General features: G+C 39.2%; 1 protein-coding gene across 3 annotated transcripts in view; it reads right to left on the bottom strand.

Annotated features, from left to right (window-relative positions):
- LOC126285335 (protein MMS22-like) overlaps nt 1–18,103 on the bottom strand; it is a 112,500-nt gene that overhangs the window by 10,893 nt on the left and 83,504 nt on the right. For all 3 annotated transcript variants that reach the window (XR_007551620.1, XM_049984651.1, XM_049984652.1), the window contains 3 exons: nt 12,615–12,820; nt 8,056–8,268; nt 4,876–5,020 (listed from right to left, as the gene is read on the bottom strand). Coding sequence is in view for 2 of the 3 variants with exons in the window: in XM_049984651.1 (XP_049840608.1) it covers nt 4,876–5,020; nt 8,056–8,268; nt 12,615–12,820 (564 nt within the window). In the remaining variant the exon portion in view is untranslated. The remainder of the gene's footprint in view (nt 1–4,875; nt 5,021–8,055; nt 8,269–12,614; nt 12,821–18,103) is intronic.

The following is an 18,103-nucleotide window of genomic DNA, read 5'->3' as shown; positions in this document are numbered from 1 at the left end:
TTGCTGATGTTCACCTTATTATCTCTTTTCAACACACTACGAATTCCATTCAACTGCTCCTCCAACTCCTGTCTGACAGAATTACAATCATCAGGAAACCACAAAGTTTTTATTTATTCTTCCTCAACTTGAACAATGTAGGAAGAGATAGAGTACTACTTACCATAAAGGAGACACATCAAGTTGCAGACAGGCACGATTAAAAGACGTTCAGGTGTAGCTTTTGGCCACAGTCTTTATTAGTAAAGAGAGAGAGACAAAAACACACACACACACACACACACACACACACACACACACACGACCACCAACTCCAGCATCTTGAAACCATAATGCCAAAAGTGTTCTGGCCCCAGATGCTGGAGTTGGTGTGAGGTAGGTGTGTGTGTGTGTGTGTGTGTGTGTGTGTGTGTGTGTGTGTGTGTGTGTGTGCTGACGAAGACTGTGGCCGAAAGCTACATATGAGTGTCTTTTAATCCTGTCTGTCTGCAACTTGACGTGTCTTCTTTACGGTAAGTAGCAATCTATCTTTTCCTACATTGTTGATATTCCTACCTCAAATTTCCATTGTTTGACTTCCTGAACTTTAGTTTCATTTCCAAATTTCTCCTATATTTTCTTCACAGCTTACTCAACCTACAGACTGAATAACATTGGTGACAGGCTACAACCCTGTCTCACTCCCTTCTCACCCGCTGCTTCCTTTTCATGCTCCTCAACCCTTATACCTGCTGTTTGGTTTTTGTAGAAGTTGTAAACAGTCCCTGCACTTTATTCCTGCTACCTTCAGAATTTCACAGAGTGTATTCCAGTCAACGTTCTCTGAACTTATGATATGGTAATATTCACATCTTTTAGCATCTGCCTCCTTTGGAATTGGAATTAGATTCGTTTTGAAATGTGAGGGTATTTTGCCTATCACATATTTCTTGCACACCGTGTGGAATAGTTTTGTTTTGGCTCGATCTCCCAAGGACCTCAATAATTCTGACAGGATGTCATCTACTTCAGGAGCACTGTTTCAACTTAGGTCTTTCAGTGCTAAGTCAAATTCTTCTCACAGAATTGTATCTTCCAACTTATATTCACATGCTTCCTCTTCCCTTTGCCTAGCATTATTTTTAAGTTCATTTCCCTATTACATATTCCTCCCGCCTTCCAGCTTTCTCTTCTTTGCTTAGTGCTGGCTTGCAATTTGAGCTCTTGGTATTCATACATCTGCTTCACTTTTCTCCAAAGGTCTCTTTAATCTTCCTGTAGTTGGCATCTACCTTTCCTGTATATATGCATGCTTTTATATCCTTAGATTTCTCCTCCAGCCACTTCTGCATTGTCATTTTGCACTTCCTCTCACCTCATTTTTATCTGCTTATATTCCTTTTTGTCTGCTGTATTTTCGTATATTCTCCTTTCTCTGGTTAGATTCAATTTTTTGTGTTATACAAGGACTACTACTGGGCTTTGTCATTTTGCATATTTGATTCTCTGTTGCCTTTCCCATTCATTTCTCTAGGTTACCCATTCATGTTATACTAGGTTTCTTACCACTGTTTCAGTCGATCACTGTCTAATGTTCCCTCTTATCTCTCACCATCATCATCACCATGACCATCACCATCTGGTATTTTCAATTTATCTAGGTCCCATGTTCTTAATTTCCTACATTTTGCAAATTCTTCAGTTGTAATGTGCAGTTGGTAACTAATAAATTGTGAATCCATATCTGCCCCTGAAAATGTTCTGCAGATTAAAATCTGGTTTAGAAATCTCTGTCTTAAGTGTTATCTAACCTATTTGAAATCTCCCTGTGTCTCCAGGTCTCTTCCATGTAAACAACTTTCTTTAACAATTTTTGTATTAGCGATGATTAAATTATGCCCTGTGTAAAATTTAACCAGGTGGTTTCCTCTTTCATTCCTTCCCCCAGTCCACATTCTCCAACTATTTCTTTCTCTTCTTCTTCTTCCTACCACCAAATTCCCGCTACTCATCGTAATTACATTTCTGTCTCCCTTGACCATCTGAATTATTTCCTTTACTTCATTACACATTCTTTCAACATCACCACCATTGACACAGATCAAAACAGCAATGCAACATCACTCTTATTCTAAGGAATTAGCCACTGTGGTACCAATTGGCAGCAATGAAGCCAAGCGGTTCAAATAATTGTGCAAGAGCACTACAGCATAGCAATTTAAATTCAGGTATGCTTTCTTTCAAAATTATGGAACTGTATGTTAATGGAGAGAACTGAAAGCACAGTCAACATTGGTTGTTATGTTAAATATCCAATTCCATAGAGCGGGACACATCAGTAAACTGGAACAGCACAGCTGATAGTAATGTATCAAAGGAAAATTCAAAAGATAAAACTAATACTTGTGAGACACACTACCTGACAGCAGGAGGTGAAATGTTTAGTGCTAATGACAGACAAAATTAAAAGTAAAAATGATGACATACCCTTGCTTTCAGAAATATTACACCCGGATCACTGAAACATGTCACTTCAAGATCACTCCCCAAGTGCCGTAGAGTTGGTAGTATAAATAACAGCACCAAACAAGAGCCGGCTCTGGTGTCGATGCTACCATATTGCCGGCTTCCATGTAAACTTTGTATGTTAATGTGCAAACGCCTGCTGTTATGTTGTATTACTGCCTCGACTACAGTTTTTGTTTGTTAAATAATGTCACTAAAAAGATGTCGTTCACCAAGCGACAATCCGTTGCACCGTGGAGTGCAATTAAATAGTCAGCCTTTGGAATTGCTGCGGAGGACGCATGAGTTTTACGAGGAAGAAAAAGAATTTGTTTCTGTTCACGGGCATGTGTTGATTCCTGCTGATAAAGTTTAAGCGTACCTTGAAAACTCTAGGACTCAAAGCCCCTGTGGAAACAGTGTGTTTTTAAGTACTCCGGGCAAGAAAGAAAAGCAGCCTCGTCCTGTTACAGGTATTGATTCTTTCCAATCCGATGCAATTCGTCGGCACATATACGGATACTATAAAAGGAAAGAATATCCCACAATAGCGAAGTTGCTAATTTCTTTAAAAGAAAGTGAACTTTTCTCAGGGTTGAAAATGTCACTTAAGATGATATTAGAAAGTATGGGCTTCCGTTTCAAAATGTTAGATGGACGAAAACTGTTACTAGAAAAAGCTCATGTCGTTGCAGCTTGTACCATTTTCTTACACAAAATTGTAGGAAAGGACATACACTCAATCATATGGTTAGATGAAACCTGGGTCAACGCTGGAGAATCATTTGAGAAATACTAGATAGACGGGACTCCGAATAGCAGTGGTCATCAGCCAACAGGAAGAGGATCCCGTTTAATTGTGGTCCATGCTGGATCGTCAAACGGCTTTGTGCCTGAAGCACTTTTAGTTTTTCAATCTGAAAAAAAAAAAAAACGGTGACTTTCATGAGCATATGGACCAACTATGATTTCTACAGTGGTTTAAAAATTTGTTGCTCCAGTTTAGTGTTCTGACAGTTTTTGTGATGGACAATGCACCAAACCATTCCGTGATTTTAGATAAAACTCCCACCACTAGTGACCATGAAGAAACTATGGTGTTGTGGTTGCAGGCGAGAGACATTACTGCGTACATGAGCATGACAAAGCTGCTGTTATACTCGCTCATAAAACAAAATAAGCCTGTGACGCCTAAATACGTTGTAGATGAAATAGCAAGTGAACAGGGTCACTTGGTAATCAGGCTACCGCCTTATCACTGTCATTTTAATCCAACTGAATTGGTTTGGAGTGAAGTCAAGGTGTACATTACAAGTTACAACAAGACTTTTACTATAACAGAAGTGGAAAGATTGCTACGTGAAGGTCTTGCTGCTGTAGATGCTGTATCAGGAGGAAAAAAGTAGACCATGCTGCTAAACTAATAAGAGAAGCACAGACTATAGATGGCATTATAAATGAAAATGAACAATTAATGATTTCTCTTGATGATGATGATGATGATGATGATGATGATGATGATGATGATGACAATGAAGACAACAGTTTTGGCACAGATTCTGATGATAGTGAAGGAGAACTGGATGGAATTGCGCCATTGACATCGTAAATTGGTGAGTGTAAATGTGTACAGAATTAATTCTTTTTCTCTCTGCAATCGTGTAGGCTATGCACGTTTTGCTTTATTTCTTTCTATGAGTGTGGATAGCGTGTTATTTGGTATGCTTAGATTACATTATTATACGAAGTTTTACATGCAGCTATTACTGTAACAATTTGGAATGACTTTTTGTAGATATTGTCATTAACTTCAGGTGTTTTCATTTCCCGGTTTAATATACTATCGAATGCTTAGTCTCCTTCGTCGTTCTCTCTATTGTTAGAAAAACGTACTTTGTTGCACTTACATATAAACATTGATTGTAGCTTACATTTACAAAACGTGCTTTGGAGTTGTGGGTGTGTGTGGTGACAGCTGTTGCAACCTCGCAGTAGCAGTGTAGCCAACCACACGCAAGCTGTCAAGTGACATGTTTCACCAGCCCGGGTATAGTTTCCTCCTTGGAAAGGAGAGAGGAATGGTTTGGCAAGTGTAAAAGGGAGGGCAGATCACTCAGACTCCGGGATAAGAGGCGCCTGGCTGTTATGAAGATGAGGGCACTAACCATAATTTACTTGCATAAAGTTCAGTGTAAATACGAACTAATTGTGATAACTTCTCAGATCTCTCAACTGGCTTCTAACAGCTCATTAAATTTGAATACAGAATTTGCAACTGAATTAACATTTAAGTATTTACAGCCTAATTTTTGTTGTTGTTGCAAGAATTGAAATGTTTGTGTTGTGTTGAGTGTAATATCATAGCAAATTATGTACATTTACAGTACTCACTCTCAGGTACAAGAGACCCCCACAGTGCAGAACAAGACTGGCTGATACTTTGTAGAGCCTTGAAAGAGCTGCACCAGATATGATAGCTGGGTTTTTTAGCACTGCTGCAGAACACTTCTCAATAGGTGCCAAGTAGCGGTTACACCTGTGAACCAGAAAATTTATGAATTAATATTCTGCAGTATTTAGATCAAAAACTTGGAGAGACAATCATAGTATTGAACAGATAAACAATATGGGGATACATAAAGAATTGAGAGTGGCAAAAGTTTCAGGGGAGGTAACAACAAAAACTTTCTTTATAACAGAAACTCTGACAGCTGATTTAGTGCTATCCTACAAGTCTCATGGTTCAATGACAAAGATTGCACCTCTGTACGCCTTGATAAACTGTGATAATATATTCTCTGCATTGATATTTTACCATCTCAACTGCTTCCGCTGGTGTGAATCCATGAAAGCATCAAGTATTTTACAGATTTCTGAATGATAAAGTTTAAATTATATCACACTGAAATGCACCATGGCCATGGAATACAGAGAAAAATGATGCATTTGAACAAATAATGTCAAGATTACATAAGGCCGAAATTATGCACCATCTGGATTTGTCAGCAGACTTTAACCTGGATAGTAACAAAGTAGCAGCAAATAAGAGACTGAAGCAGATCTCCATCAGCTACGTAAAGTTAATGGAACTATTAAACTTCTTAAAATAGCCTTCAAAGTTATTTGTCAGTGGTGTAGGAAAGGAAATATACCACAGCTGAGAGAAATTTAGATATTATTTTGTGGGTAAATGTACAATCACCATGACAGAGTTCAACCCTGTACTCTCTTGACTGACTAGAAATTAATGTGCAAGTGGCTGAATAGATGGACCCCCACATTAAAGGAATTCAATTTTAAAATTAAATACATCCTGGCAGGAACAATTTAATGCCTGATACTTTAATGTGACTGCCAGAAGGCATAGAATTTTTCAATGAAGCAACTAAATGAGGTTCAAGATACTCTGTGTAAGCATGCGGTGTGAGATTGTTTACTTGTCCACCCATTTGTTTCATGTTCTTTCACTATTTGTTTGATGTAAGAGAGGTAGTCACAAAAGTTTTATTTGTCATGTCAAAAGAATAAAAGTTATGCAATTAGTTTTTGCTTGTTTGTCTGCAAAAATTTTAGTATGTACCAGGACTGTAGACATGTATCTGCAAACAAACACAAAATTAGTTACCTAACTTTAGTATCCCGTCATGTGGGCGTTGCATACAAGAAGGGAGATGTGCCCAGGCAATCAAGAACAATAGAACTTTATCACTGACATAAAGAATAATGCTAATGTTACAGTCAAAACAGAACAACTTCTGAATGAATGCAACTGAAAGATCACCCTGATCTAACGAGAAATGTATGCTCAACAACAGTTCTTGAATGTAAAATTTGAGTACCCAGTCTCACTGTAAGAAAACACTTCTGCAGGCAAAGTCCGCATCTGTTACACTACCAACATCTTGGTTCCACCTGTCATGCACTGTGGTTTGACAAATGACACTTGATGAAAGTCAATGTTGATACAGTGAACTGGAGTTGGAACTCTAATAATCGTGGACTGACTGGAAAACTGCTGGGCAGCATCTCATAGACAGTGAGTGGAGGGATACGGGGAAATCAAGCTTGTATCATGTGGCCTGGACAGGTGAGCTAGTGTTGGTAACAGTGGCACTGCTGCACTCCCAAATACTGCAGCCGATGTCGTAGACAATATGAGCTGCAGTTGAGTAGAAGGCACATTACAGAGTGGTTTGCTGTATGGCTGGTGGATGGATTGTAAGGTGCCAGTCATTGATACTACATCCCTCTATGCTATGGAGATGGTGAAGCCATCTCGCTGTGTAGTTGGTAGCTGAGACATAGGCAACAGCTGAGGATCAACCAGTAATCTTTTCTCCTCCCTCTTCTGAGACAATAATTACAACTGTATGACTACTACTCATACGAGTTAAAATGACAGTTGTAACAAATTACAAATTGCTCTATTCTTTTTTGTTAAACATGTGTTTGTATTTCCTGATTTTCGACTTTTAATATTCTCATTTAATTTTTTGTACATATTGTAGCTTACTCGTCTGTTTCCAAACTTCTTCCCCATTCTCTTTGGAACTGCAATATCTTATTACATTTTACACTTTCAAAAGCTTACTCTTGGTATACAGACATCAACTGCCTTTTAAAAATACCTCTACTCATCAAGTGGTGGCAGAACACACATATGATAGGTATTAAAGTTTTCAAGAAGGGTTGAATGTGAAGGAAGAGGCTTGAAAGAAAGGGACTTGTGAGGTTTAGGAAAATGGGTGGAGTTCAGAAAAGTCACGCCCAGAACAGAGGGTCAGGAGAGACTTACCGGACGGGATGAGAATAAAAGACATTACACATTTAAAAGTTGATTAATTGATTTATAAAACCTATGTTTTTTAAATTGTTCTTTCATTCATTCCAACCATGTATTTTTCAGCATAACCATGCTTCTTGGAAAAAATAGTATTGTGTCTATGTGTACATGAATTTTGGGCGTAGTGTTGTATAACTTTTCATTTCCTCTGTCTCCTGTGATAACAATGGGTTTGAAGTTATCTTACTGATTCCTTAGGGCTGCTCACTAGTCTTGGCTTACCTTTATAACTGTATTATTTTTTGTCAAATTCATTGGATACTATATAACAGTGGGTGGAGACAAGATGTATTGTGTCAATCTTGAACATTGTCTTCACACTCATGTTCATAAATTGGTTAACAGATGAAATAAACTGGAAACTGAAGGGAACACACCAAATGAATGACATTGGAGAACTAAGGTAAGACTTTCTATGCCTTTTGAATAATTCCAGAGCAACAAAGTCAATAACAGATAACAGATTTTTTTATGAACTGTACTCTTCTGACCATTCAAAGAATCAAACAACAAGCAGCCACATTAAAGCATGGATGAGAAATGGCTCTGTCTCTAAAGAACCTCTGTTTCTGATAAACACAATTTTTATAACAAAAAATAACACATGAATGACAGATAAATACTATAGTGCATATTACTCTGAATTCTTACTGTTCACACAATGACAGTGTTTGTACCTGTATAAAGCTGGGTATGGGAAACAAGTGAACATGAGTGGATACTGTTACCTTTCTCTCATGCTGCTTTTCTCTGCTACTGTGGTTGCTTGCTCATATGCCCGGCCTAGTATCATGATAAATGAGTATAATGGTTCTTCACCAACCAAACCTAATGACCCTCCACTAGCTGCACACAGAGTAGACACTTCTGGTAACTGGGCAACTACTGTTGTTAGGTTGTGCAGCTCCTCTGTATGTTCTTCTGATGAAAGCAGAGAGCATCTGTCAAAATACACAAAACCAGTACAAAAAAGGCTAAGAAAACTATACATTACAATTACAGTTTAATCTGTGATTGATTTTTGGATTGTTTTCTGCCATTTATCACTTCTTTCACCTCTGGCAACAAGTTTGCAAAACTTGGTTCAGAGTTCATTATTGTCTTTATGTCCCCTACAAATGGCTGGGTAAGTGTGTGTGTGTGTGTGTGAGTATTCAAGAAGAACTGACTGTCAAAAATGCCCACTCCACTCACAAATGTCTCTAAATCATCACAAACGACTGTTTCTTGATGATTATTTTTTTTTTAACAGACAGAAATTAAAGTTATTATTGTTGGTGCTCTTATATGCTAAATGCAGTACATCTTGATAAGTGAAATTTAAGTAGTCAAGAATAAAGTATTTGTGTACATCTTGGAAATATTTCCAGAGAAGTGATCTTTGGTCATTTTTAAATGCCAAGTTTCTTTTTTTTTCAACAGATGAATTACAACATCTTAACTAAGAATAGTTATTAATATCTTCCTTTCACTCAAGTGATTCTGGTGCTGCAATACCTTGATAGATACACAATGAAGAAATTGTATGTTATCAGATACTTGACTCTGTAGAAACGTAAGGTTCACCCTTTTATGAGTCTGGTTTCATTACTATGTAAGTGGAATTTAATGACAACTAGTTCTTTCAAAAAGCAGCAATTCTTTTTTGTATATCACACGACAGAATCACTCATGGTAACATATTTTACTGAAATAATGCTAGATCTATGTCAGGTTGCATTACTACAGAGAGGCATATCATCAGTATGATACCACCAAGCAGCTGGTTGCCAGTGCTGAAAAATAATAACAGCCTTTTAATGTCTTTCCTGATTTTATCGAATCCTCTTTGTGTTGTTCTTATCTCAGCCACACCCCCTTTCAGCATTTCTCATGCAATTTTTCCATCATTTCACATTACATGCCTATATCAAGTTACCAGTATTTGAAACTTCCTGGCAGATTAAAATTGTGTGCCCGACCGAGACTCTAACTCAGGACCTTTGCCTTTCGTGGGCAAGTGCTCTACCATTTGAGCTACTGAAGCACGACTCACGCCCGGTATTCACAGCTTTACTTCTGCCAGTATCTCATCTCCTACCTTCCAAACTACCAAAGTTTCATATCAGCGCACACTCTGCTGCAGAGTGAAAATCTCATTCTACCAGTATTTGTTTAACTTAGTATACTATGTGAAGTGATCTGCTCAGTTTCTGCAGTTCTCTGCTTTTGATGACTGGCTTTCATAGGTAATAAGCTTCCTCCCCATTTTTTGGGCTATTGTTCACTCCTGGCTTAATTTAGAAATCACTTTTTGGATTACAGTTTCATATATTTTTATCTTACCTGTCCTTTTAAAGAAGTTTACAGTCAGTAATTTTCCAAGTGCAAAATGGGTTTGTTGTCTGCTTCAATCATGGCTAATTTTTAGCCTCTATTAGTTTTATAAAATATGAACAGATCACTGAGCTACTTGAAAAAGGAGGAAAGACTATGATTTAATACGTCTATAATGGGCAAACAGGGATCTGAATCATTGTTATTCCAATATTCACCTACTACGTTTCCTTCTCTTCCTTTTCCTTCAATCGAGTTTCAGTCACCCATGACTATTAAATTTTCGTCTCCCTTCACTGTCCGAATAATTTCTTTTATCTCATTTCATCAATCTCCTCATCATCTGTGGAGCTAGTTGCCATACAAAATTGTACTACTGTGGTAGGCATGGGCTTCGTATCTATCTTGGCCACAATAATGTGTTCACTATGCTATTTGTAGTAGCTTACCCGCATTCCTATTTTCCTATTCATTATTAAACCTACTCCTGCATTACCCCTATTTGATTCTGTATTTATAACCCTGTATTCACCTGACCAGAAGTCACGTTTCTCCTGCCACCGAACTTCACTAATTCCCACTATATCTAGCTTTAACCTATCCATTTCCCTTTTTAAATTTTCTAACTTACCTACCCAATTAAGGAATCTGGCATTCCACGCTCTGATTTGTAGAACGCCAGTTTTCTTTCTCCTGATAATGTCTTACTGAGTAGTCCCTGCCCGGAGATCCGAATGGGGGAATATTTTACCCAAGAGGACACCATCATCATTTAACCATACAGTAAAGCTGAATTGCCCTCTGGAAAAATTACAGCTGTAGTTTCCCCTTGCTTTCAGCCGTTCACAGTACCAGCACAGCAAGGCTGTTTTGGTTAGTGTTACAAGGCCAGATCAGTCAATCATCCAGACTGTTGCCTCCTGCAACTACTGAAAACGCTGCTGCCCCTCTTCAGCAACCACACGTTTGTCTGGCCTTTCAACTGATACCCCTCCATTGTGGTTGCACCTATGCTACAGCTATCTGTATCGGTGAGGCATGCAAGCCTCCCCAACAACGTCCATGGACCATGAGGTGAGTGGGTGGGTAAGAGGGGGGGGGGGGGGGGGGGGGGGGGCTATGGAGAGCATTAAAGAGGACTGTAATCTTTAAAACGAAAACTACTGTTGCAGAAATGATTACTGAATGTCATAAATGCCAAAAGAACAGAGTTGACAAAATAGTTGATGGTAATTACAAATACTTCCAGTGCCATACCTCTTGTAAACCTGGTAAATGCAAAGAATCAACTTCTGTAATTCAAGATCAACTAAGAAAAATACATACTATGTCTATACGAGTGCACTTTTCTGCTTTCTCCAACTGCAGAACTTGTCTACATATAGGCAACATTGGGGAAGCACACAATCGAGCCAATCTTTTATGAACTATGAAGGATGGTAAAGCTTCTGTAATTGTTTGCACAATCTTAAGATTACACCAAAATCAAAATTAAGGCATAAGAGACCATTTTCATTCAATGGAGCATTTTTTCTGGTAAGTGTTGATCCTCCTAAATGATAATGCTGCTAATCGCATTGCTGCAAATGTTTAATATCAATTTGGTAAACCTGAAGACGAAACAGCATATCTTCTCTGGGCTCCAGATCTGAATATTATCAAACAACTATTTGCACTGGAAACACAATTGTTGTACCTTAAAAGCTACTGAAACTGTTCTACATTCTAAAAGAATTTCTATGAATATACAGAAGTCGCATGATTTTCAGTTTAGTGTTCAGTTGTTACATTGCTACATTTGCTTATTTTACAGTATCATTGTATTTACTTACTGCTATGTACTCTGAGTTAATAAAGTGTGTATTATGTAAGGACTTCAGAAATTAAATTACATATGTTGTCACATGCTGCAACTACTGCACAAGAGTAGCACACTGTCAGAAGAAGTTACATGTTCTTGGTTTCCAGCAGAGAGAGTTTTGCTGTGGCACAGATAACAGGTACATCACAAAGTGAAATGGTGTGGCAACTGAGAACTTACTCCAAAGCTGTAGTAACAGTACGAGTCTTGTGGGAGAAAGTCTAACTGCAAACAGATTCGCCATTAAGTTCTGGTGGTATATGGACCCGGTGCAATGTTGCAACCAGCTGTAGTGGAATGGTGCCAACAATCTGACCAAGGCCACACAGATATGGGTGATGCTGACTGGGAAGGAAGGCCTGACCATAGATGACAATGTCCAGGCAAACGAGGAACCAGTTTGCAGTAATTGCAGAGGAAAGAGATTTTCCATTATTGAGGATTTTCGTACAGTGGTTCCCAAAAGACTCTGTAAACAAGGAGCAGATTTCTATCATGAAGAAACTGAACAACGAGTAGAATTTTCTGACCATTGTATACAGACTTTGGGACTGCTGAAAAGTAATGTCATGTATGTCTTTCAGTTTGAATTATAGTGCAACATTCAATAGAAGTTACTTCACTTGCCATAATAAAGTGAACTCACGTTTTTGAGCCCCTTGTATTATACCAGCTGTTTCAAATATTTCAATTAATGTGGCCGATAACCAAAGCACAGTAACAACTTAGGGCCTCATTACTCTTCTTTGGTATTGGATCAGTCTGCTTACAAGAAATTGTATTAAATCTCATGGAGTATCAATCAAGATGTATATTCACCAATTATCAGAATGATTCATGTAGTTTTACATGCTGAAGGTGGCCCTATACATGTTAGGTGGCTGATTTTATTATTTTGACCGGTTTCTGTATATGCTATCAGTATTTATGAAGGGTGAAATTCACTGTCATACAAACCTACCACGTATCAGAGAGCAAGTCAACAAAAAAACATGCATTCATATTTAAGCAAAAAGTAATATGGTTCACTTCTGTCTTCACTGATATGTAGAGAGGAATGGTGGTAAATACATTTCAGAATGAAGTAAGAAAAAGCAACGTACAACTTACTTGATCCATGCCTGCACTAATACAGTTTGGTAAGAAGGGAGTTGTTCAGCAAGCACATCAAGCACTCTCTGTTCTTGAAGTATGTGGCAGAGGAATCTCCGTATGAGACACACATTGCCCCACAAATGAGCATCAGACCCAATGAGAGAACATAGCAGTGTCTGCAATTGTGGTAACGGCTGGGAGCCAGGAAGTGTGATGTTTTGCTGTGGCAACAGAAATTTTAGACAAACACTTCTCAAATTTTCGATACAGATGTTTCTCATCAAATATAATGACAAAAATATTAATTTGCAATAAGCTAATGTTTGTGAAAATTGCAGCATCAAGGAGGATACACCAGACTGAAATGATCCATTTACCACAAATTAGGTACATGATTTTACACAAATGGTCCAGTTAACTAACTGTCACACAATCTCTCACTTTAATTTTCACTACTGTGTAGAGTCCTGTGTGTTCCACTTTAAACATTTTAGTAAACAATCGGTCCAGCCAGATATATATTCCTGAGGAATCTCCTTCCATGTAGTTTAAATGTGAGAGACAGAGTACCAATAGTAATTACTGGGTGACAACAAAGAACAAGTTGCTGACAAACCATAATCCAGAGAAGTTTAATGGGTGACAGATCACGTCTTTTCAGAGTAAAGTGTACACGTTCCTTGCCACATGTGGCTGGACATCATCCTGATGAAATCTGGCATATTTACTTGTCAGGAAAGAGGGGTGGGGGTGGATAAAGACTTGATGCCCTGTTCTGTTGTAGCACTTGCTGTTCAATACATAGAAACAGAGTTAATATTTTGTATCCAAGGGTACTACAAACTGCCACACTTTGGACAAGTACAGCAGTCCACTCCAATACAGGCAGGCACCATGCTATAATCTCTCTCTTACCTCATAAGGGCACATTTGACATTCAGCACACCAGTGACATCATCCATGTACACATTTCAGTCCGAAACATTTGTGCTTTCTTGACAATGGAAGCTGTTCTAATTGAACATTTGCTGATATCAAGGTATGTATGCCACACAGTACTCGCTGTCAAACCACCAACACAAACAGTTCCACATCAGCTGTAATTCTGACACACTGAACAAATGCTGTGGATGAAGTAGTAAGATCCTATAGGTCATGCAGAAAATATAGTGGTCATCCCATGCTGTTGTCACATTGCATGGTCCACCACCTGATTGTCAACATGTACGACTTTCTCCTATCCACTGATTCCAATATATTCATCACTATCGTACATGCATTCCTTTGTATGAACCAGAAAAGCCATCATGCACTGAACTCATCTGCTCATTTGGCCCATTTCTAAGTCACATTGCATTCTGTGCTCTTTAATTTGGCAAAATATAACGGCAGCTAGTTTCATGCTTCTAATTATTATGACGATTCTTCACTGAATGAGTGTAATGCTGACATTTCAAGTCACACATAAGAAAAAAAGGATGGTTTTATGTCCTGTCAACAAGGGAACCATCAGAATTTAATTTATCCATATTAATGGTGGTTGAGATCTGTGGCTGTGGACTCAATTACTTGAAGAAATACTGCAACTGGCCGCTTGGAGCTGGAGCACAAGCTTGGATTGAGGAGTAGGGGGGAATAAAACTGGCTGTACCCTCTGAAAGGAAGCATCTGGACATATTTAGGTTCATCATGGAACACCTATCTATGAAGATAGGAAATATACATCACTAAAGTTATCTACTAGGCAAAAAGCAAATGTTTTTGTTGCACCCCACTCATACCACATACAAAGCATACACTTTTATTTTTATTTTAGCAGATAGTATCGTCCAGCTTTCCTCTTTATATTTTCCCTTCATTTTTATGCTGCCCCAGTTATTCCCTCCACTCAGTATATCGTTCTGCAACATACATCTAAAACAAACAATGGAAAATCCAGGATAGAATGTAACAGTATTATGAAAAGCAGAGTTGCTACTCACCATATAGCTAAAATGCTGTCACAGATAGGCACCACAAGAAGATTGTCACAAATAAAGCTTTCAGTCATTAAGGCCTTCGTCAACAATAGATGTCACACACACACACACACACACACACACACACACACACACACACACACACACACTGTAGTCCCAGGCAACAGAAACCACACTGAGCAGCAGCACCAGTGCACGATGGGAGTGGCGACTGAGTGGGGGGAAGGAGCAGACTGGGGCAGGGAAGGGGAGAGGAGAGATAGTATGGTGGGGGTGGCAGACAGCTATCTGAAGTTGTGGAGGAAGGGCCTCATCCAGGTGCAGATGAATGTAGATTGAAGCAGAATATTAGCTTAAAGAAAAAAGACCAGTCAGGATCAAATCAAAATAGGAAAAGAATTCTGCTTCTAGGTAGAGGCATGGGAGTTGTGTAAGCCAGCAGTTTCAGGAGAAATTAAGTGAAGGGTATCACATCAAAAGTTCTGTGAAACCATGTGCTAGCCTTACCAAGGTGGCAGAAATCTTAGATCAGCTATGCAGGAATTTTGAGAAGGAAGCTCAGGTAATTATAGTTGGGGGAGGAGGAAACAGCCCAGCTATGAATCCAAGATATGCAGTGTGATTACAATTAAACTTTCAAACTGCTGCAGAAGTAACACCACTGGTCAGAATGATGTCAAATTGCAACAGAATATTATCGGAGAAGGGGCAAACGCGTGGCAGAAGAATAATATCATCATCATCATCATCATCATCATCATCATCATCATCATCATCATCATCATTTAAGACTGATTATGCCTTTCAGCATTCAGCCTGGAGCATAGCCCCCTTATAAAATTCCTCCATGATCCACTATTCAGTGCTAACATTGGTGCCTCTTCTGATGTTAAACCTATTACTTCAAAATCATTCTTAACTGAATCCAGGTACCTTCTCCTTGGTCTGCCCCGACTCCTTCTACCTTCTAGTGCTGAACCCATGAGTCTCTTGGGTAACCTTGCTTCTCCCATGCGTGTAACGTGACCCCACCATCTAAGCCTGTTCGCCCTGACTGCTACATCTATAGAGTTCAGTTTTCCTTTGATTTCCTCATTGTGGACACCCTCCTGCCATTGTTCCCATCTACTAGTACCTGCAATCATCCTAGCTACTTTCATATCCATAACCTCAACCTTGATGATAAGGTAACCTGAATCCACCCAGCTTTCACTCCCATACAACAAAGTTGGTCGAAAGATTGAACGGTGCACAGATAACTTAGTCTTGGTACTGACTTCCTTCTTGCAGAAGAGAGTAGATCGTAGCTGAGCGCTCACTGCATTAGCCTTGCTACACATCGCTCCCAGTTCTTTCACTATGTTGCCATCCTGTGAGAACACGCATCCTAAGTACTTGAAACCGTCCACCTGTTCTAACTTTGTTCCTCCTATTTGGCACTCAATCAGTTTATATTACTTTCGTTTTGGAGAGGCTAATCTTCATACCATAGTCCTTACATTTCTGATCTAACTCTGAAATATTACTTCGCAAACTTTCAATCGAATCTGCCATCACAACTAAGTAATCCGCATATGCAAGCCTGCTTATTTTGTTTTCACATATCTTAATCTCACCCAGCCAGCCTATTGTTTTCAACATATGATCCATAAATAATATGAACAACAGTGAAGACAGGTTCCAGCCTTGTCTTATCCCTGAAACTACTCTGAACCATTAACTCAATTTACCGTCAACTCTAACTGCTGCCCGACTATCCATGTAAAGACCTTTAATTGCTTGCAAAAGTTTGCCTCCTATTCCATAATCTCGTAGAACAGTCAATAACGTCCTCCTAGGAACCCGGTCATATGCCTTTTCTAGATCTATAAAGCATAGATACAATTTCCTGTTCCACTAATAACACTTCTCCATTATTTGCCGTAAGCTAAAGATCTGGTCCTGACATTCTCTAGGAGGCCTAAACCCACACTGATTTTCATCCAATTGGTCCTCAACTAATACTTGCACTTTCCTTTCAACAATACCTGGGAAGATTTTACCCACAACGCTGATTAAAGAGATACTTCTGTAGTTATGACAATCTTTTTTGTTTCCATGTTTAAAGATTGGTGTGATTACTGCTTTTGTCCAGTCTGATGGAACCTGTCCCAACTCCCAGGCCATTTCAATTATCCTGTGTAGCCATTTAAGACCTGACATTCCACTGTATTAGATAAGTTCCGACTTAATTTCATCCACCCCAGCTGCTTTATTGCACTGCAATCATTTTCTCCACTTCCTTAAATGTGATCCTATTTCCATCATCATTCCTATCCCATTCTACCTTGTAATCAGAAGCATTACTGATCGTATTTTCACCTACATTGAGCAACTCTTCAAAATATTCCCTCCATCTGCCCAAGGCATCCACAGGATTCACCAGCAGTTTTCCTGACCTGTCCAAAATACTTGTCATTTCCTTCTTACCTCCCTTTCGAAGACTGCTAATTACACTCCAGAATGGTTTTCCAGCAGCTTGACCCATAGTCTCCAACCTGTTTCCAAAGTATTCCCAAGATTTCTTCTTGGATGCTGCAATTATCTGTTTGGCTTTGTTTCTTTCAACATAACTTTCTCTGTCTACCTGAGTTCTAGTATGTAGCCATTTTTGATACGCCTTCTTTTTCCTTTTACAGGCTGCCTTGACTGTGTCATTCCACCAAGCTGCTTGCTTCATCCTACTTTTACACACTACTGTTCCAAGACATTCTTTAGCCACTTCTAGTACTGTGTCCCTGTACCTTATCCATTCCTTTTCCAATGACTGTAATTGACTACACTCAACTAACTGGTACCTTTCTGAGATCGCTGTTATGTACTTGTGCCTGATCTCCTTATTCTGAAGTTTCTCCACTCTTATCCTCCTACATATGGACCTGACCTCCTGCACTTTTGGCCTCACAATCCCAATTTCACTGCAGATTAAATAATGATCAGTGTCATCAAAGAATCCCCTGAATACACGTGTGTCCCTCACAGCCTTCCTGAATTTCTGATCTGTTGTTATATAGTCAATGACAGATCTGGTTCCCCAGCCTTCCCAAGTATACCGGTGAATGTTCTTATGTTTAAAAAAGGAGTTTGTGATTACTAAGCCTTTAGTGGCACAGAAATCCAAGAGTTCCCAGAATGAAATTTTCACTCTGCAGCGGAGTGTGCACTGATATGAAACTTCCTGGCAGATTAAAACTGTGTGCCCGACCGAGACTCGAACTCGGGACCTTTGCCTTTCGCGGGCAAGTGCTCTACCAACTGAGCTACCGAAGCACGACTCACGCCCGCAAAGGTCCCGAGTTCGAGTCTCGGTCGGGCACACAGTTTTAATCTGCCAGGAAGTTTCAATCCAAGAGTTGTTTCCCGTTCCTGTTGGCCTCCATATCCTCTCCAAATTTACCCATAACCTTTTCATACCCTTCTGTTCGATTTCCAATCCTGGCGTTAAAATCACCCATGAGCAGAACACTGTCCTTGTCCGTTACTCTA

The sequence above is a fragment of the Schistocerca gregaria genome, chromosome 8 (assembly GCF_023897955.1).
Source record: "Schistocerca gregaria isolate iqSchGreg1 chromosome 8, iqSchGreg1.2, whole genome shotgun sequence".
Taxonomy (NCBI): Eukaryota; Metazoa; Arthropoda; class Insecta; order Orthoptera; family Acrididae; genus Schistocerca; species Schistocerca gregaria.
Note: the sequence above shows the minus strand (reverse complement) of the source record. Positions and strands in the feature narration are given on the sequence as shown.